The following is a 20,823-nucleotide window of genomic DNA, read 5'->3' as shown; positions in this document are numbered from 1 at the left end:
TTTGCATTTCCATGCTTTCTGTTTTCTGCCTTTTCACTCTCGACTTCTATAATTCAACTATTTCGATGGATTTTAAAATTCGTTAAAACAGATCAAGTCCCGTCCACTCACGAGAAAAAAGTAGAAATCTAAAAGTGTAATTATAACTAGAGCTAAGAACCAAACCAAGGATGTGATACGGATTCTAAAATCGCGTTAATCATTCAATATCAGATGAATGCATTGCAAAGAACACGAAGGGGAACGTCGAGCACCACGACTGACCCCCTAAGCCGCTGATTATTTTTGTGACTTTTAAACACCGGGTACAAGTTGTTTCGATCTATAACGAATAAATTGATCGTTATATCGCCATGATTTGAGGGGGGGAAAAATCTAGGGCACGAATGGTCCCCCTCCAAAAAATGAGAAAAATTTCTTTAATTTTTTTTCATGACTCAGCATCCTTTAATTCTACCTGAATTGAATGAATCATTGATTATCTATCAATATGTACGACCAAAAAAATGTATATTCTGGAGCAAATGACCTTTGTCTAAAATATCATTGTTAATAAATCTTTAAGAATATGTTTTCTTGTCCTAAAAGAATGTTGCATACTTCAATTTAACGCATATTAAACCAACCTCTAATAATATCTCGAAGTGTAAAAAAAATTGCTTTTTTTTTTGTCAAAATTTTTAAAGGGGTCCATTGTTTCCCACGTTCCCCTATACGACAGTATTGCAAATGATACATACATTAGTCTATTTACCTACCTACTACCCGTATATTACAAACTATAGATAGTTTCAACGTAACAACCTGTAAACATGCACACGCACATACACGCGATGCCTACAAAGTGTTTTCTTTCAACGTCGCGGATCGGACGACACGCGACGATGATGCGCATTCGCACTCGCGCTGTTTATTGCGGCAAGCAGTCTCGCCACGATCATGTCACATACATACATGCCACACATGCATACATTACAAGGGCTGGTGCAGTATTTATTTCGCGTGTTTAGCGAATTATTTAACGCGAGTTATTAAGCGGCAGTGGGGCGGTAAGCAGCGCCGGGGGAAGGGAGGAAGGGAAACACTGGTAATTAATTATCACATTTGCGTAATCGTTATATGTATACACGACCGGCTGGCTGCTCGTCGCGTCGTTTGTTCGTTATTACGCAACGCAACAGCACATCACACACACACACACACATATGTAACATATACAACGTACCGATCTATCTCGGTTTCTTACTCGCTCTCGCATCGTCGTCGTTTGATAAACTCAGAGTAGCGAAAGATTCCAAGCTGCTGCTGCTGCTGCTGCCTCTCTGCACGTGTACGCCGAGAGCCTTACTTTGTCCAATTTTTTTTCTTTCTTTCGTTTTATTTGTTATTTATTTTTTTTTCATTCTTACGTTCCTCACTCGAATTGCACAATCCTCGCCTTCTCCTTCTCCGACCAACCAACCAACGCTACGTTACGTCACCTCACGTTTCGTCTCCTATCGACGAAGTGGCAGTTCGACTACTATTGTATGAAAAGATGGAAAAAATCAACGACCGCCGCCGCCGACGTTTCCATATTATATACCTACTTCGACACACAGAGTAATAGTTATACATCCTGACAATAACAACGGTACCGATGATGATAATAATATGCGATGATGCGAGAACGAGAGATAATCAACGCTGGGTAACTACAATTCAGGTGGGATTTTAAAAACCATACGAAATTTCCCATATACTGGCGAATGGAACGGTTTTTGTTCTATCTTCACCCTCTGTGCGCTAAATTATCAATCACCATATTAATAAAAATAATCGACTTGTGTTCCAGAGAGTTTACAAAAAAAAAATCTGTAAGGTTTATTGATTCGTGGTGCCCTCTGCATAGTAGAATGAACGTTGAGGTAGACAGGAGTAATGAAGAACAGAGGACAGTCCCTCCTCCCGAGCAACCGTTGGGTCTGTAGCATTAACGCGTCAAGTTTTAATTTTAATAAACGTCTATCTCAAAACAATCCGTGTAATCTCCGTCTACGTCGACCTATCCTTCAAAATACATTTTCTTTTTTTTTTATTCGGCAATGTTAAACCGTCCGGAAACACGATTCACTTGACACAACATGATGGACGGACATGACCGCAGAGATGACGAAGAATATAAAAACGTACGAACATATTCAATGATGCAACCGAAAGAGTCATTTAATAATAATCAATGCTAAAAGTTGAAGATTTCAGAATAAGAAGGACAACGGTGGTGATAGATGGATTATATCCTACACACCGTATAATTATGCTCGATAGATTTCGACACCATAGACGGACGCCGAAATCAATGCACGTATAATATAATAATAAGGTAAAAATTGCAGACGTTTTTTATAACGTGTTCGTCTGCAGTTACGAGGCTGCTTGCTATTAGACTGTCCTGCATAAGCCACGTAGCTAGTATGAGGGTGGGGGGATCTTATTGTTAGTCTGCGATACGTGATTTTACAATTGATGTATTTGGACTCATTTTTCCGCGCGTAATACTATCTCATTTGCAGTTACGAGTTTCAATGTCGTGCTTCCGTAATAAATAGATACACTTGAAAAAGGGGGCGTCATTTGTTTCTTCGGGTCTCGTAGAATAATATAAATTTTGTACTGTCTAAAAAAAATTTTTCTCTTTGAAGCACGTGCCTTTCTACGTCTCTTAAGCTGGAATAACCACTTCATCAAAATCGAAAATGACCTATATGGGTATTTAGTGCTCTTTAGTTGCTAATTTGTTCCCCAAATTTTGATTTTGTTGCTCCAGTGATTTCGCCGAAATTGAGGGCGATGTCAAGTTTAAAAAAAGTTGGCAAAGCCAGGCAAACGGATGACGGAATATTAACGAAAAAATTATGAGAATTGGTTGCTAATTAGTTGCTCAAACAATACACTCATTTCGAACTGAAAGAATCAACCCCTGCTCCGGAAACCACCCCCAAGTCGTCACGTACAAACAATACGCTTGAAATGTAATTGAATGTACTGTACATTTTGTTTTCAACTAATAAATCACTGAATCACGTGAATATGTCGTATCACCGATTTTGTTGCTCAACCCCCAACACCCGAAACTCACCCCCATGCCAACGACGCTACACAGAAATGACAGAACGCGCGGATATAAAAATTCGTTAAAAATTGATTTCAGATCCGCGAATTAGTTGCTCTCGATGTACCGTATCACCGATTTTGTTGCTCAACCCCCAACACCCGAAACTCACCCCCATGCCAACGACGCTACGCAGAAATGACAGAACGCGCGGATATAAAAATTCGTTAAAAATTGATTTCAGATCCGCGAATTAGTTGCTCTCGATGTACCGTATCACCGATTTTGTTGCTCAACCCCCAACACCCGAAACTCACCCCCATGCCAACGACGCTACACAGAAATGACAGAACGCGCGGATATAAAAATTCGTTAAAAATTGATTTCAGATCCGCGAATTAGTTGCTCTCGATGTACCGTATCACCGATTTTGTTGCTCAACCCCCAACACCCGAAACTCACCCCCATGCCAACGACGCTACGCAGAAATGACAGAACGCGCGGATATAAAAATTCGTTAAAAATTGATTTCAGATCCGCGAATTAGTTGCTCTCGATGTACGGTATCACCGATTTTGTTGCTCAACCCCCAACACCCGAAACTCACCCCCATGCCAACGACGCTACACAGAAATGACAGAACGCGCGGATATAAAAATTCGTTAAAAATTGATTTCAGATCCGCGAATTAGTTGCTCTCGATGTACCGTATCACCGATTTTGTTGCTCAACCCCCAACACCCGAAACTCACCCCCATGCCAACGACGCTACACAGAAATGACAGAACGCGCGGATATAAAAATTCGTTAAAAATTGATTTCAGATCCGCGAATTAGTTGCTCTCGATGTACCGTATCACCGATTTTGTTGCTCAACCCCCAACACCCGAAACTCACCCCCATGCCAACGACGCTACACAGAAATGACAGAACGCGCGGATATAAAAATTCGTTAAAAATTGATTTCAGATCCGCGAATTAGTTGCTCTCGATGTACCGTATCACCGATTTTGTTGCTCAACCCCCAACACCCGAAACTCACCCCCATGCCAACGACGCTACGCAGAAATGACAGAACGCGCGGATATAAAAATTCGTTAAAAATTGATTTCAGATCCGCGAATTAGTTGCTCTCGATGTACCGTATCACCGATTTTGTTGCTCAACCCCCAACACCCGAAACTCACCCCCATGCCAACGACGCTACACAGAAATGACAGAACGCGCGGATATAAAAATTCGTTAAAAATTGATTTCAGATCCGCGAATTAGTTGCTCTCGATGTACCGTATCACCGATTTTGTTGCTCAACCCCCAACACCCGAAACTCACCCCCATGCCAACGACGCTACGCAGAAATGACAGAACGCGCGGATATAAAAATTCGTTAAAAATTGATTTCAGATCCGCGAATTAGTTGCTCTCGATGTACCGTATCACCGATTTTGTTGCTCAACCCCCAACACCCGAAACTCACCCCCATGCCAACGACGCTACACAGAAATGACAGAACGCGCGGATATAAAAATTCGTTAAAAATTGATTTCAGATCCGCGAATTAGTTGCTCTCGATGTACGGTATCACCGATTTTGTTGCTCAACCCCCAACACCCGAAACTCACCCCCATGCCAACGACGCTACACAGAAATGACAGAACGCGCGGATATAAAAATTCGTTAAAAATTGATTTCAGATCCGCGAATTAGTTGCTCTCGATGTACCGTATCACCGATTTTGTTGCTCAACCCCCAACACCCGAAACTCACCCCCATGCCAACGACGCTACGCAGAAATGACAGAACGCGCGGATATAAAAATTCGTTAAAAATTGATTTCAGATCCGCGAATTAGTTGCTCTCGATGTACCGTATCACCGATTTTGTTGCTCAACCCCCAACACCCGAAACTCACCCCCATGCCAACGACGCTACACAGAAATGACAGAACGCGCGGATATAAAAATTCGTTAAAAATTGATTTCAGATCCGCGAATTAGTTGCTCTCGATGTACCGTATCACCGATTTTGTTGCTCAACCCCCAACACCCGAAACTCACCCCCATGCCAACGACGCTACGCAGAAATGACAGAACGCGCGGATATAAAAATTCGTTAAAAATTGATTTCAGATCCGCGAATTAGTTGCTCTCAATGTACGGTATCACCGATTTTGTTGCTCAACCCCCAACACCCGAAACTCACCCCCATGCCAACGACGCTACACAGAAATGACAGAACGCGCGGATATAAAAATTCGTTAAAAATTGATTTCAGATCCGCGAATTAGTTGCTCTCGATGTACCGTATCACCGATTTTGTTGCTCAACCCCCAACACCCGAAACTCACCCCCATGCCAACGACGGTCATCTTGGACATAATTCCAAGTCACCAATATAAATTACAAGTTCTGAGATTTTCAGAAATATGTGCGTTATTCCGTTATTGCATAAAAAAAAAAAAAACATTACAGGGTTACCTGAGACTGCATTACAATACGTGACCCATTTTTACTCGGCCTTGAATGATATTTGGATTTTCTTGTTTTTCATGACATATACAGTTATATAAATCTCATCTTTATCCAAGTTTCAGTTTATATTAATTATTTATTGTTAAAAAATCTTTTGTTTTGAGTGGAAATGATGCAAGGATATGTATACCTGCAATAAGTGGTAATTAAATCACAGGAATACATCTTCTGGCATTCTTGTTGCGTAAAATGAGACTTTTTTCAGATATTTGTATACGACATATTATATCAGTACCTCTTTGGGAAATTGATACGAGAGCGGAGGTGATAAGTTTGGAGGACAGGGATTTCGGATTCTTGGTCTCCTTTAGAAAATGCATAAAAATGGTATCTAATATGTTGAAACTGTTATGGGTAAAGTGTCGATCATGCGTTGCCCCCGTGTATGGGTGTTACCGTCCTCTAAAGGTGTAGAAAGACTACAAAATCCTCTACAAATGAACAAATGAGACTAGAGGTGAAATGAAATGCTGTTGAAATAATCGCGGAACAACCGACACATGTCATTAACATACCATAGACATAAACGCCTGTCAAGCCACGAGGAATTACATTGGGAGAATAAAATAATATTGGGCGTTCTACAGGCACTCAAAACTATTAAACTCGACACATTATTACAGCAAGAATAGTTGGATTGGAAAGCCGAGTTGTAAAGTGGATAAGACTCGTGCGCGAGCTCATTCTCCGATCATGGCAATCTCATCAGCAGCGTTAACTTTGGACATTAGATATAGAGCCGAGCAACTTTGACACGTGAAACTCTAATTTTTATCAAGATAAGTTGACAAAGGGGTGATTTTAATGAATAAAGGGTGGAACGGCAGAATCCTAATAACAGCATATCAATGGAAAACGTGCGTTCCATCACTTTTCTGTACGTAGTTGGCATGGGGGTGAGTTTCGGGTGTTGGGGGTTGAGCAACAAAATCGGTGATACGGTACATCGAGAGCAACTAATTCGCGGATCTGAAATCAATTTTTAACGAATTTTTATATCCGCGCGTTCTGTCATTTCTGTGTAGCGTCGTTGGCATGGGGGTGAGTTTCGGGTGTTGGGGGTTGAGCAACAAAATCGGTGATACGGTACATCGAGAGCAACTAATTCGCGGATCTGAAATCAATTTTTAACGAATTTTTATATCCGCGCGTTCTGTCATTTCTGTGTAGCGTCGTTGGCATGGGGGTGAGTTTCGGGTGTTGGGGGTTGAGCAACAAAATCGGTGATACGGTACATCGAGAGCAACTAATTCGCGGATCTGAAATCAATTTTTAACGAATTTTTATATCCGCGCGTTCTGTCATTTCTGTGTAGCGTCGTTGGCATGGGGGTGAGTTTCGGGTGTTGGGGGTTGAGCAACAAAATCGGTGATACGGTACATCGAGAGCAACTAATTCGCGGATCTGAAATCAATTTTTAACGAATTTTTATATCCGCGCGTTCTGTCATTTCTGTGTAGCGTCGTTGGCATGGGGGTGAGTTTCGGGTGTTGGGGGTTGAGCAACAAAATCGGTGATACGGTACATCGAGAGCAACTAATTCGCGGATCTGAAATCAATTTTTAACGAATTTTTATATCCGCGCGTTCTGTCATTTCTGCGTAGCGTCGTTGGCATGGGGGTGAGTTTCGGGTGTTGGGGGTTGAGCAACAAAATCGGTGATACGGTACATCGAGAGCAACTAATTCGCGGATCTGAAATCAATTTTTAACGAATTTTTATATCCGCGCGTTCTGTCATTTCTGTGTAGCGTCGTTGGCATGGGGGTGAGTTTCGGGTGTTGGGGGTTGAGCAACAAAATCGGTGATACGGTACATCGAGAGCAACTAATTCGCGGATCTGAAATCAATTTTTAACGAATTTTTATATCCGCGCGTTCTGTCATTTCTGTGTAGCGTCGTTGGCATGGGGGTGAGTTTCGGGTGTTGGGGGTTGAGCAACAAAATCGGTGATACGGTACATCGAGAGCAACTAATTCGCGGATCTGAAATCAATTTTTAACGAATTTTTATATCCGCGCGTTCTGTCATTTCTGTGTAGCGTCGTTGGCATGGGGGTGAGTTTCGGGTGTTGGGGGTTGAGCAACAAAATCGGTGATACGGTACATCGAGAGCAACTAATTCGCGGATCTGAAATCAATTTTTAACGAATTTTTATATCCGCGCGTTCTGTCATTTCTGTGTAGCGTCGTTGGCATGGGGGTGAGTTTCGGGTGTTGGGGGTTGAGCAACAAAATCGGTGATACCGTACATCGAGAGCAACTAATTCGCGGATCTGAAATCAATTTTTAACGAATTTTTATATCCGCGCGTTCTGTCATTTCTGCGTAGCGTCGTTGGCATGGGGGTGAGTTTCGGGTGTTGGGGGTTGAGCAACAAAATCGGTGATACGGTACATCGAGAGCAACTAATTCGCGGATCTGAAATCAATTTTTAACGAATTTTTATATCCGCGCGTTCTGTCATTTCTGTGTAGCGTCGTTGGCATGGGGGTGAGTTTCGGGTGTTGGGGGTTGAGCAACAAAATCGGTGATACCGTACATCGAGAGCAACTAATTCGCGGATCTGAAATCAATTTTTAACGAATTTTTATATCCGCGCGTTCTGTCATTTCTGTGTAGCGTCGTTGGCATGGGGGTGAGTTTCGGGTGTTGGGGGTTGAGCAACAAAATCGGTGATACGGTACATCGAGAGCAACTAATTCGCGGATCTGAAATCAAATTTTAACGAATTTTTATATCCGCGCGTTCTGTCATTTCTGTGTAGCGTCGTTGGCATGGGGGTGAGTTTCGGGTGTTGGGGGTTGAGCAACAAAATCGGTGATACCGTACATCGAGAGCAACTAATTCGCGGATCTGAAATCAATTTTTAACGAATTTTTATATCCGCGCGTTCTGTCATTTCTGTGTAGCGTCGTTGGCATGGGGGTGAGTTTCGGGTGTTGGGGGTTGAGCAACAAAATCGGTGATACGGTACATCGAGAGCAACTAATTCGCGGATCTGAAATCAATTTTTAACGAATTTTTATATCCGCGCGTTCTGTCATTTCTGTGTAGCGTCGTTGGCATGGGGGTGAGTTTCGGGTGTTGGGGGTTGAGCAACAAAATCGGTGATACCGTACATCGAGAGCAACTAATTCGCGGATCTGAAATCAATTTTTAACGAATTTTTATATCCGCGCGTTCTGTCATTTCTGTGTAGCGTCGTTGGCATGGGGGTGAGTTTCGGGTGTTGGGGGTTGAGCAACAAAATCGGTGATACGGTACATCGAGAGCAACTAATTCGCGGATCTGAAATCAAATTTTAACGAATTTTTATATCCGCGCGTTCTGTCATTTCTGTGTAGCGTCGTTGGCATGGGGGTGAGTTTCGGGTGTTGGGGGTTGAGCAACAAAATCGGTGATACCGTACATCGAGAGCAACTAATTCGCGGATCTGAAATCAATTTTTAACGAATTTTTATATCCGCGCGTTCTGTCATTTCTGTGTAGCGTCGTTGGCATGGGGGTGAGTTTCGGGTGTTGGGGGTTGAGCAACAAAATCGGTGATACGGTACATCGAGAGCAACTAATTCGCGGATCTGAAATCAATTTTTAACGAATTTTTATATCCGCGCGTTCTGTCATTTCTGTGTAGCGTCGTTGGCATGGGGGTGAGTTTCGGGTGTTGGGGGTTGAGCAACAAAATCGGTGATACGGTACATCGAGAGCAACTAATTCGCGGATCTGAAATCAATTTTTAACGAATTTTTATATCCGCGCGTTCTGTCATTTCTGTGTAGCGTCGTTGGCATGGGGGTGAGTTTCGGGTGTTGGGGGTTGAGCAACAAAATCGGTGATACGACATATTCACGTGATTCAGTGATTTATTAGTTGAAAACAAAATGTACAGTACATTCAATTACATTTCAAGCGTATTGTTTGTACGTGACGACTTGGGGGTGGTTTCCGGAGTAGGGGTTGATTCTTTCAGTTCGAAATGAGTGTATTGTTTGAGCAACTAATTAGCAACCAATTCTCATAATTTTTTCGTTAATATTCCGTCATCCGTTTGCCTGGCTTTGCCAACTTTTTTTAAACTTGACATCGCCCTTAATTTCGGCGAAATCACTGGAGCAACAAAATCAAAATTTGGGGAACAAATTAGCAACTAAAGAGCACTAAATACCCGTATAGGTCATTTTCGATTTTGATAAAGTGGTTATTCCAGCTTAAGAGACGTAGCCTTTCTGGGTGGGGAGATTCAAAATTTTTCAAAATAAAGCTACACAGTATCTGGACGGATCCTATACGGCCAAAACCAGAGCCAACGGTGCAGTCCTGCCTTCGTCGTGGTCGTACATACGTTTCAAGCTAATTGCGTACGATTCAATCATAAAAAACTACGTTAATGTTGCGTATTCATACACGAAATTCCCATCCAAGTTTCACCAGGTAACCCACATAGGCACCCCTGACGGGCAATACGCACATGGGTCACACACACACACACACACACACACACACACACACACACACACACACACACACACACACCACTAGTGAATCTCGAATAATACGCACTAGGCGTACCTATCGCTGTGAGGATTCTCCTCTACGCCACATTCACGAGCTGCGGCAGCAGTTGTAAATCAAAGAATCGGTGGACGGACCCGAAATAAAGGCAAAAAAGGCGGTAAGAGGGTCTAAAGAGAACTGCCAGGAATGGAACGGTCAGATTCAAAGTCACCGCAAATACCCATGAAGAGTTTCACCCAATGTCGGACTTCTCTTGTCCTTCTCTCGCATCATCTTCGGTGAGAAGAATCAGGGTAAAATTTTCCGCTTCTCCGTGTAATATGTCTTAGGTATACGTGGACCGAATGAACGCTACGCCTACCCGCACGACCAGTCCCCTTCCTCGCTACCTTTTGCACTTTACCTGACTCGCACTATCCATGTAGGTAGACACAAAAATTTATGGGAAAACCGAGTAACCGAGGAAAAGGAGGAGATTCTTCTCCACTGACTTCTACTGTAGGATTCTAATTTACGAAGGTCAGCTGTGAGTAAAGGCGACTTTCCTTCTCTTCTCATCTTCTCTCCATCGCCGGAACCCTTTGTACAGCACGTATTCTTTGCACAGAGACCCTAGCTCTGTAAGCCTAGCGTGGCTCCGTTTCTCCTTCTCAGAGTGCGTCGACGACGACGACGACCACTTTCGGAGGGATACGGAGGGTCCCTAACACGACAAGGAGAGGCAGGCAGGGGAATTCCCCGATTCTTTGACCGCAGGTCTCAGGTCTTTAAATCCTGTGTAGCCTTTTAAAGCGTGACTTCTTACCCTCGGAAAAAATACACCACCACCGACCCGCCGCCGGGTACGTTTGCCACCGAGTTGTGACGAGGGAGAATCGTCGACGCGGTTCGCTCAACCGGAACGGATGTGACGTCATGTTTCGCCACGAAAATTTTCCTAAGATTTTCAGCATGAGTTATATATGTGGCCACCATACGACGTGTGAGAGTTGCGCCTCTGCCAGAAATTTTCCGCTTTCCCCAAAGTTAACGAACGAATGGTGACCCGACCTCAGACATCGAAATAAAGAAACTATGTATACATGTGTATATAATTATGTATAACATTATCTCACACACTATACTGGAGCTTCTATTCTATTCCTATACATAAGCATGTCAACGACCCTAATGATAACTATACATACATACAGAAATAAAATTTCTTTCCTCGATGACAAAAAACATAACGACAGCTAAGCATCGAAAAATATTTGAGTTATTGACCTAATAACATTTGTTATAAAGAACGGTTTAAAGATGTAGATGACTAAAGTGATGCAACAAGAAAAAAGAAAGCAGAGGGTAAGGTGAGCCAGGACCGAAGAAAGAGGGGAAAAGACGGTAAAAAGTGAGGGTGAATTGTTTCCGACAATTTGTGAGTTAAAAGTTGCATTACATGTTCATTTCTCGAACTTTTTCACAGTCATCCCCAGTGGACGAAATTATCGATTGAAATTCAGAAAAAACTAAGAAAAAATCAAATCTTCCGATCCGAAACCTGCGCAAATCAGTTTCAACATTTCAGCATGATATTTGTACCAATACTCGTAGCAAAAAAATCGAGTAATTAAGGCAGGCGGTTGCAGAGACACGACCGAAAACCCGGAAATCCCAATTAAGGCTCCCCCAGCACCTAATCGGATCGGATGAACCCGCCACATGTGCGCCTACGACGACAGAGTTTTTAAATACTCTTCGATAAAACGAGACTTCGAACCGTTAAACAGAGCTAGAATAGTTGTCAACATTATTAAATCTATCAGTAATCAAGTAATATCTGCAAATCAACCGCATTATTCTAATAACAGTATATCGTACGTGTCAGGGATTTTGTTTCACTTGCTGTCAAACGAGGAGTGTATCAGTCCCAAAATTATTTTTTACTACTCTCATGAATTTTTTCTTCATATAATAATATGAGTTTAAAGTAAAGTAGTAGCAAGAAAAAGCAGGAAATTCCTTACCTGATATATATGATGACACCGTTAGTGCATATCCTCTTCCACCCCTGAGGAACAGAAACAGATGTTTGTTGTTGCTGCTGATTCACGGCACCACTGTTCATATTCAACACAACATGATGCTGCACGTTGTTCGGCAACAATGATCTCACAGCCTGCTGTGGACACGAATTTAATGACAGTGACTCTTGTGACTGGCTTTGACTTTCGGGGCTACTTAGGCTGCTGTAAGTAGATTCCGCTGTATCCGATCGCACAGAATCGCACCGCCCGACGCTCCCCAAGCTGATCTGATTATCCAGACAAGAATCCAATGTCTGATTCGAAAGAGAATTTGAATTCGAATTTGAACTCAACTCGCACTTAACACCGACGCCTCGATGGTCGTTCACTAAACTACTTGGAGAATAAACTTCCTCGCCGGTATGCTGAACAAAAGTAATAGGAGTAGTTTCGTTGACGACACTTGAACACGTCTCCCCTGGTGATGTGGCGATTTTACCCGGCGGCAAGTACCCGTCGGGCAATTGTGCCACGGGGTAGGCGGCGTTGCATGCCTCCCCGCTGACCCTGTGGGGCGCCCTCATAGAAAATACTTTCCGTTGTTCATCAGAACTCGTCGCTTTTCCAAACGGCTCTTCGCTGCCGCTTAGTCCTGGACTTTTACTACTATTCGTATCCGCCAGACTACTCTCTGTCCCGTTCCCATGACTCGTCAAACGATGACCGTTGGTCAGGGTTGCCTGATCGTAAGCTGTCCCATTGGTTGCAAGTATCGGTATCGGTCTCTGCCTGTTTTCGTCGTTGGCTCTGTCGACAATGGAGTACGATTGAGATCTGGAGATACCTTCTTCGTGTTCCGACAGGGCATTGTTTCCAATCGAATTTATTTGTTTGGTGATATTTTTACCCGGGTAAGTTTTAGCTGGATAAACTTGTCCCTGCGATTGCACCAAGGCATTGTGGTAGGATCCCTGCTGGTAACCAACGGGAGGATTCTGACCTACCGCTGTGGCATAGGCAAAGTTATCACCAGAAACGTAGACTAGAAGACTGTTTTGCTGTATATTTGGCAGTGACGATTGGTGCTGATTGTTGCGATGGGAGGGAACAGGGTGAGACGGGATCTGCTCAGGCTTGCCGGCCATGGTCCAGGTCCAGCAGTGCAGGGCGCCGCGCCACCAACATTACTGGTATACACAGCGCACGCCTCCGACACTCCTCTAGTCCCTGCGGCATCCTCTGGCAACACAGAAAATACAGTGTCAACGTCAACGTCGTTGCATCCTCCTACCCATATGTTGCCGACTTGTTTGGGTACCGGAAAACTTATTAGAAAAAGAAAATGAAGGGAAAAAAAAATATCAGAAAATTATGTACGCTCTATGAATACACCAAGGCTTGAAAATCTCCATCCTTGCTGGGATAACCAAAATTGAGAAATTACGATTACTATTTTTTTTCCGTTTACACCAGATTCATTTCTAGCTGTGAAGTGCAACAATTACAAGTGACGATTCCGCGAAGGGAGGGGCGGAAGAAACATAGTTCAACTAGGGGAATAAATAAATAAATAAATGAATAAATAAATAAACGTGAATTGAATCGAATTGAATTGAATCGAATCGGAGTAAAATAGCGTTTACGTCAAGGGCCCGAGTCGAGTGAATCTGTGTCAAACCTCGGTTGTCGCGTTGGCGATGCCCAAGGTCATTCATTGGATGAGAAGCTGACTGACTGACTGACTGACTGACTGACTGACTAACTGACAGGCAGGCAAGCAGGCAAGCAGGCAAGCAGGCAAGCAAGCAGGCAGGCAGGCAGGCAGGCAGCTGCTGTCGAGGAGAAGAGATACAAAGTCCGAATAGTAAAATAAAAGGCATACGAATTGTCTGCATGTTTAGAATAATTATAAATGCTAGACCGCGAGGGAAAGGAGAGAAGTCGTACCGACCGACGGTGTCGCGGTGTAACGTAGACGAAGAAGACGACGGTGTAAGTGGAAAAAAAATGCGTAGTAACCTGAATTGCGCATTTGGTGCATATGTACGAACTAGACAACGACTGAATCCAGTTGACATCACACACGAAAATAATCCAATAGCGGCACTGGCACTCTATTAACCCTGACCAGTAGGAGCTGCACTTGCACACTACGGATGTATAATCTTTACACACCGTGGTTTAATACACAATATACGTATATTGTATATGTATGTATATACATCTATACACGTATCGGTGTACGTGCAGAATCGTGATATAATTAGGGCACAAAATATGTTAACCAATTGATATTGTTATGACATCGATGTCATCACCGTTACATTACGGTTACGTCGCGCTACGTTACGCGTTCGCACTGTGAAACACGGTTAAGTTAACCCCGTCGCCGAAACAACTTCCCAACACCTGCGCGGTCCCGAACCAATGTTTTCACTAAAACTTCACCTTAATCGTGGAACAAAACACTAACGTAACGATATTAATTATAATAAACAAAAAAAAAAAATCACTCAACGCGCGACAAATCTGACCCTGCAGACCGAAACACGCGCACGATTTTCACCCTGAAAATCCACTCTATTTCGTCAATACCAATAAAAATTCCATCCCGCAGATGCTTTCCCTCCGCTGTATTTTCACGTAACTGATATTGGAAAAATATGGCTCCCTCTGCATACCCAGAAACCTTTGCGGCATCTCGAGTCTCGACGACGGACCACGGCTTTCATGGTTCCATGATGCATTTCACAAAAACAATCGAGGACTACGCCCGTGCCATCTGACGACGGTTTACCTACGCCGCGGTATCCCCTCCCCTCCCTCCTGGCTGCGTGACTGCGCCGAACTCGGTCGTAACAAGACCCATTCACATCGATACGCGACGCGAAACGGAGCGATTTCACAGCGCTCTGAACGGCGCGGTGGTCAGCGCCCACATTACAGAGCCGAGATTCAGGAAGCCGAGAAATTGAATTCAATTGAATTCACGGATGGATAGTCTTCAGACTCTTCGATTGAACCGGGATTTATTTGGAAGAACAAGAATAATTTGTCTTCGTTTCATTTTCATTAATTTTATTCACGGTGTTTCAGCACAGGAATTACGCTAAAGTATTATCTTCTTTCGTTCCAGAAAAAAAAAAAACTCGAGGAAAATTTATTTACCTACGAATTATGCATTACGTATTGTGAATTACATCACGCCCGAGCACACAAACTATACGACTTACCGTTACAACGGTTGAATGTGCGAAAGATCGGTTTCAAGTTGCGATAAACAATAAAAAAAAAAAAAATATGCAGTAAAAACTCGTCGAGTTAAATCCAGGTTTAAAATGGTCTAAAAAAGAAAAAAAAAAAATCACAGTTGCAATACACTCAAGGTATACCATTTATGTAATTCAATCGTAAAACAATTATGGAGACATTCATTTAGTATTACGTGTCACGCTCCTATTCAATTTTACGGATCCTTACCATAGATCAGTGAAACAATAACGAGCACCATACGGTAACCCATTGATTAATTTGCCTAGATTCATTTATAGTTATTATCATTATTGTTATTTTCTAATCAAAGTATGACAATCACCAGAGACAATCACTATCACCTATCGCTAGCGAAAGTAACGAAAATGAGATAATTTTTTAACCAAGTTATTACCTGCGACGAGACATGTAGTGATAATTTAAAGGAACAAGAAAGGAATAGCTTCAGTCATTGTGAAATTTTCAACAAATGATCACAATCTAGAAAGCCTTGATTCAAAATGAATCAGTTTCGCTATATAGCTACTATATCTACCTGCGTAGGGGAACATTGGCACGTTCTTACTAGAAGCTGACAGAGTCTGTCGGTGTACATTTATTTACTCCATCGACTGGTATTTGAATATTGCTCAATGGTTCCAATTTTTCCTGTCACATTTGCTTAATGCACAATTTATAAACGCCAATATGCCATATACATAAGTTTAGTTTAGCAGCGTTAAATAAATTATTTCTACGTATATTTTGCAAATCAGCAAAACTAGAAATATATCATCGTGGAAACGGGTTTGATCGCAAGGTGAAAAAGAATTTGAAATATCTATAATCGCGGAAAGGTAATGTTATGAAAACACTTACATTTTTGTGAAATAGTTTCAACTCTTATTTGTTGTATCAGATCAATTCCGAGGAATCTCTCAAGTCAGCAAAGATGGCATGACGCGTCAATTGGAATTTACCTGAGAATTAAGAGACAAAAATAAGAAAAAAAAAAAGAAAACGAACTACTTAACTTTCGCCACTGTAAATTGAGAATAAATAAATTTCGTAACGTAATAGCCAAGTAATTGCAAGTAACTAAACCTCAGGTTTAAATTTAGTCAAATACGCTAAACGCCACCACGGCGCCTCACGCCATACCATTTTTATGGTTTCATCAGCAAAACCGCTTGGCAGCACACTGCCGGATGATCACGTTCATACGAAAAAAAAAATTATCGCCCCCCACATTATTACCGAATTCTTGAGGTGTAGTTAAGGTGCGCAAGGTGTATAAACGAGGTAGAGAATAAAATAGAAATAGAGCTCTTAACATTAATATTCGGTTAGTGAGTGGCGCACTGAACGCGAGACGGTCCACCCTCGTCCTCCTCGTAAACTTGCCGCGTGTTTCGCCGTCTCGATTCTTGCTCGGGGTCCAAGTCCGTCAGCATACATTCTTCGGCGCCGTCGGGAATCATAACTTCTTCTCTAGGAGGTAAGCATTGCTCAAGGGCTGGAATCATTACCGGGTCTATAATCTTCGGGAAGTTAACGACGAATTGAATGATGAGCCGACCCCTTGTGAAGGGATCCTTGTAAACCGGCATTCCCTCGTTTAAAACGCATTTGACGTCGCCATGCTTTGTCACTTCACCCGGGATGCATGTCACGACCAAATCACGGTCATCGAGAGTGCGAATTACTTTTTGAAAACCGCAAAGTGCCTCAACCAGCTCCAACTGCATCCTCATGATCAAATCGTTACCCGTTCGTCTAAAGTTAAAATAGTTGCAGGTAAATCATAGTATCGCTGCAACTTGACTTGTTCACCGAATACTACCACCAAAGACAATAGACTTACTTGAAAACCTCGTGCTCCTTCTCATCAAGGAGGATAACAATATCGCCTGGTTCTAGCTCAGGCTCCTGATCACCTTCTCCAGTGAATACAATTTTCTGCCCGTCCACCATCCCCTTGTCAACGTGAACCTCGAGTATTTTTCTATCTCGCACAGTCTTACGTCCATTGCAATGCTTGCATCTATCACGAGGGTTAATACGCTCTCCCTGCCCTTTGCAGTCAGAGCACATCGATTGAAGCTGTTGGATCATTCCCGGTGCAAGTTGCTGAATTTGTACCTGCATCCCAGAACCGCGGCAGGTAGGGCATTGCTCTACCGAACCTTTCTTACCACCGATCCCTGTTGATTTGCGAAAGACACTGTTTACAAATAGTCATAACAATATTAAGACTCAATGGAAACTTTCCTATAAACAGACAGCAAAATTCTTTGGACAAATGATGTCAGAAAATTCGGACCATACTTTGTCTAGCGCACCTTCAACTACTACATTAGAAACCTTTCCATGTACAATAATTACCTAGACACGTGTATAACAACTAACAAGCTTTGTACAGTAACCTTGGGATGAAATGCGCATCTGATATTCAGGCCCATCGCATTCTGATATCCAGAATATTCAATGAGTACACAATGGAATGTGGAAGGGAGAATAAAGAACAAGAAAATATGAAAAAGTATAGTCAATGAAATTATAATCCTACCTTCGCACTTGTCACAAATAACATTTTTTTGTAGAGCCAATTTCCGTACAGTCCCCTTGTAAAGTTCTTCGAGAGATACAGAGAGCTGATGAATAACATCCTGGCCCTTTCGCTCTCTTCGACGACCTCCTCTACCACCGCCAAATCCACCCCCAAAGAACATATCAAAGATGTCCATGGGGGAAGAGAAACCTCCACCACTCATTCCTCCTTCTTTCAATGCCTGTTCTCCTCCTTGGTCATATATACGCTTCTTTTCTGGATTCGACAACACTTCGTACGCTTGTGAAATTTGCTTGAACTGCAAACGAATTTGGAAAAAGTCCAGAAGATGTTCCACGTGTATTCAATTATGTAAACACTAACCACAAAGGGAGGATTATTTAATTCAATCACAAGCAGAAAAGAAAAATAAATGATGTGTTGGGTTAATGATGGTGCGATATTTAGTCAATATTTGCCAGAAAAAATGGCAATGAAGTGGAATGATAATGAATACTGACCCTCTCCCCTTCATTTGGATTTTTGTCGGGATGATATTTCAGAGCAAGTTTCCTGTAGGCTTTTTTCAGGTCTTCCTGAGCGCAGCCAGGTTTCACACCAAGAACATCGTAGAACGTTGTTTCTTTCACCATGATTGCGCAAGGTCTACTGCTTCTCTCCGAATATCAACCCTTATTGGGATAAGATTTGTTTCGCTGAAGTTACCGCAATTACCTGCTGCAAGTGAAGAAAGGAAGGCATTCTAGAGCATTGTGACACGCTATCCGTGGATGTATAGAACACGAAAATTTGACTAATTCATCGATTCAAGGTGTAAAATTATCGTGAAATTTTACTCTGCAAAGCTAAAGGCAAACAATGAGACCTAAGGTCACCGGTAAGGCTCACAAGATTCGTCCGTATGAACATGACGGAAGGCGAATGTTCTATTGAAATTCGAGAAAAGTCTCACCACGCCATGAGAGTACGTCATCAGCTGAGTATTAGCAATCTACACACCACACTTCGTACCTCGTGTCGCTGAATTAAATTCCGACAAATTTCACGTAAAATAGAACGATTTGATAAATATTACGACGCTTCGGATAGAACGAAGCACGATGTAAGGACACGAAAGATTTAACTACATACCCGAGTCAGCAAAAGGGAATTAATTCTTTGGAAAAAAATGTATTGATCCCGTAGCTACGTTGGGAGATTTCTAGTTGAATGAAAATATGCCTTAATAAACAGATTTACCAGCTTTACGTAGCAGTTTTACCTGTGACAGCAACAAAAGGCGCTGCTGGTTGACGACGGTGAAACTCTCGCCAGAAATGACAGTGAAAAACTACGGAACTTGCGACGGTTTGTCACGAATATTACCGTTGTCACGTTCTCGAAATTTCTTCAGGCAGCAATGGACGTCACACGATGCGAAGTCACGGACCAATCAGACGCGAGGTGAAGGCCAATTGCGAAAAGCGCGACGTCTCGTGGCCATTTGCTAAACAAATCCCCGGCAGTAACTCGACTCTCGAAGATCGGCTGAATGAACAATCGAACGAGATATTCGACTGCAGTTATCAAAGATCACCCGGGAACGAACAGCAGAATTTTAATTATTCAAACTCGAGGCGAGAACTCTGAGGATTAGAATGGTCCTTAAAAAGGTCATATTTGAACTTCGAGCGGCTCGGCCCCAAATCAGCTTCAGATTATAATAAAACAAAAATAATTCCCCAATTTTTTCACATTTTCATCTCAACTCTAACTCGTGCCCCAAAGAGGGTAGATTCCATTCAACCCTTTCAGTGACACATCAAATCTACCGAACGGATTTAGACGAAATTTTGTACAGGGGGATTTCTGGGATCGCCGATTACGAATCTGAACTTGAAATTATAAAATTCAAAACGGTACATCCAAAATGACAATATCAAGAGACTTTTGGGTGATTTGATCCACCATAATACATCCGACACTTTGAATTTTCATACGATAAATTCAGCTTTGTAATCAGCGACCCAAAAAACTGCCCCGTATACTAAATTTCATCTAATTCCGTTCAGTAGATTCGACGTACCCCTGAAAGGGTTGAATGGGGAAATACACCCGCTCGGGGCACCGGTTAGAGTTGAAATAAGAATGTAAAAAAATTGGGAAATTATTTTCGAATTATGTGAAGCCGGTTTGAGGGGCGCATCGCTCAAAATTCAAATATAACCCTACTAAGGACCACCCCACTGTACACAATATTTGGATTCAATTTATCGCCGTCAAATGGTCGGTATTTTTATTTCAGTCCATCTGCACACTTGGAAATTGAAAACGGCTTGCAGCACGGAACCGGTATTTCACATATCGTATATGCGATTGAAAAACCAAGATGGAATCCATCACAACACGAAATATTGTAAATGGAAATCAAAAACCGAAATCGCAAAGTACAATTGATGTTCTGATACATTGCACCCATATCTATAACGCTACATGTTGCTTATATTATTCATGCAGCACGTCGCTCCGCTTCGATACGAGGAACGCGTGCGGTTGGGTGAGAGAACGCTGATTCACAACGTGCAGCACACCCGTATAATCGATCTCGACAGGGCGACTACAAATTTTTGGGAAAAAAATTTCAAGACATTTCCAGGTTTTCCAGGACCTAAACCCTAGTTTTCCCTGATATTTTCCCAGTTCAAGTAAATTACTAAAACCTAAATTGTCCAGTTAACTCTATATTCGGTTCAAATTCAATTCGGATTGAAGAAAAATATTATGCATAAAAAAAAGTCAGTTTAAACGAATTTGTTTCCTCGGCGAAAAAAGTAAACCTCTTACGTCAAAATTCATTTCCAATTCCCATTACGGAA

At 42.3% G+C, this 20,823-nt stretch overlaps 2 protein-coding genes across 5 annotated transcripts in view; both read right to left on the bottom strand.

The window, feature by feature from the left end:
* The window catches only part of LOC107220491, a 145,161-nt gene extending 130,253 nt beyond the window's left edge, over positions 1 to 14,908 (bottom strand). Inside the window, exons 1-2 of the mRNA XM_015659107.2 lie at positions 14,164 to 14,908; positions 12,145 to 13,383 (exon numbers count right to left, since the gene is read on the bottom strand). Of these exons, the coding sequence (XP_015514593.1) occupies positions 12,145 to 13,289 (1,145 nt within the window). The 5' untranslated portion in view covers positions 13,290 to 13,383; positions 14,164 to 14,908. The remainder of the gene's footprint in view (positions 1 to 12,144; positions 13,384 to 14,163) is intronic.
* Positions 14,909 to 15,508: 600 nt separating this feature from the next.
* LOC107220749 (dnaJ homolog subfamily A member 1) lies at positions 15,509 to 19,389 on the bottom strand. 4 transcript variants are annotated; one of them, XM_046746779.1, is made up of 6 exons: positions 19,230 to 19,389; positions 18,469 to 18,685; positions 17,966 to 18,266; positions 17,261 to 17,600; positions 16,731 to 17,172; positions 15,509 to 16,376 (listed from the first exon to the last, which is right to left on the bottom strand). In XM_046746779.1, the coding sequence occupies exons 2-5, from the start codon at positions 18,598 to 18,600 to the stop codon at positions 16,743 to 16,745; spliced, it is 1,203 nt and encodes a 400-aa protein (XP_046602735.1). In that variant the 5' UTR covers positions 18,601 to 18,685; positions 19,230 to 19,389; the 3' UTR covers positions 15,509 to 16,376; positions 16,731 to 16,742. The 4 variants fall into 4 exon arrangements, with proteins under 4 accessions (XP_046602735.1, XP_015514956.1, XP_015514971.1 ...); XM_015659470.2 differs by having other exon boundaries at positions 15,509 to 17,172; XM_015659485.2 differs by having other exon boundaries at positions 15,509 to 17,172; positions 19,208 to 19,386.
* Positions 19,390 to 20,823: the final 1,434 nt, after the last annotated feature.

This window comes from Neodiprion lecontei, chromosome 1, assembly GCF_021901455.1.
Source record: "Neodiprion lecontei isolate iyNeoLeco1 chromosome 1, iyNeoLeco1.1, whole genome shotgun sequence".
In the NCBI taxonomy this organism is placed as follows: domain Eukaryota; kingdom Metazoa; phylum Arthropoda; class Insecta; order Hymenoptera; family Diprionidae; genus Neodiprion; species Neodiprion lecontei.
The sequence above is the reverse complement of the archived record's forward strand: the minus strand, read 5'-3'. Positions and strand labels throughout refer to the sequence as shown.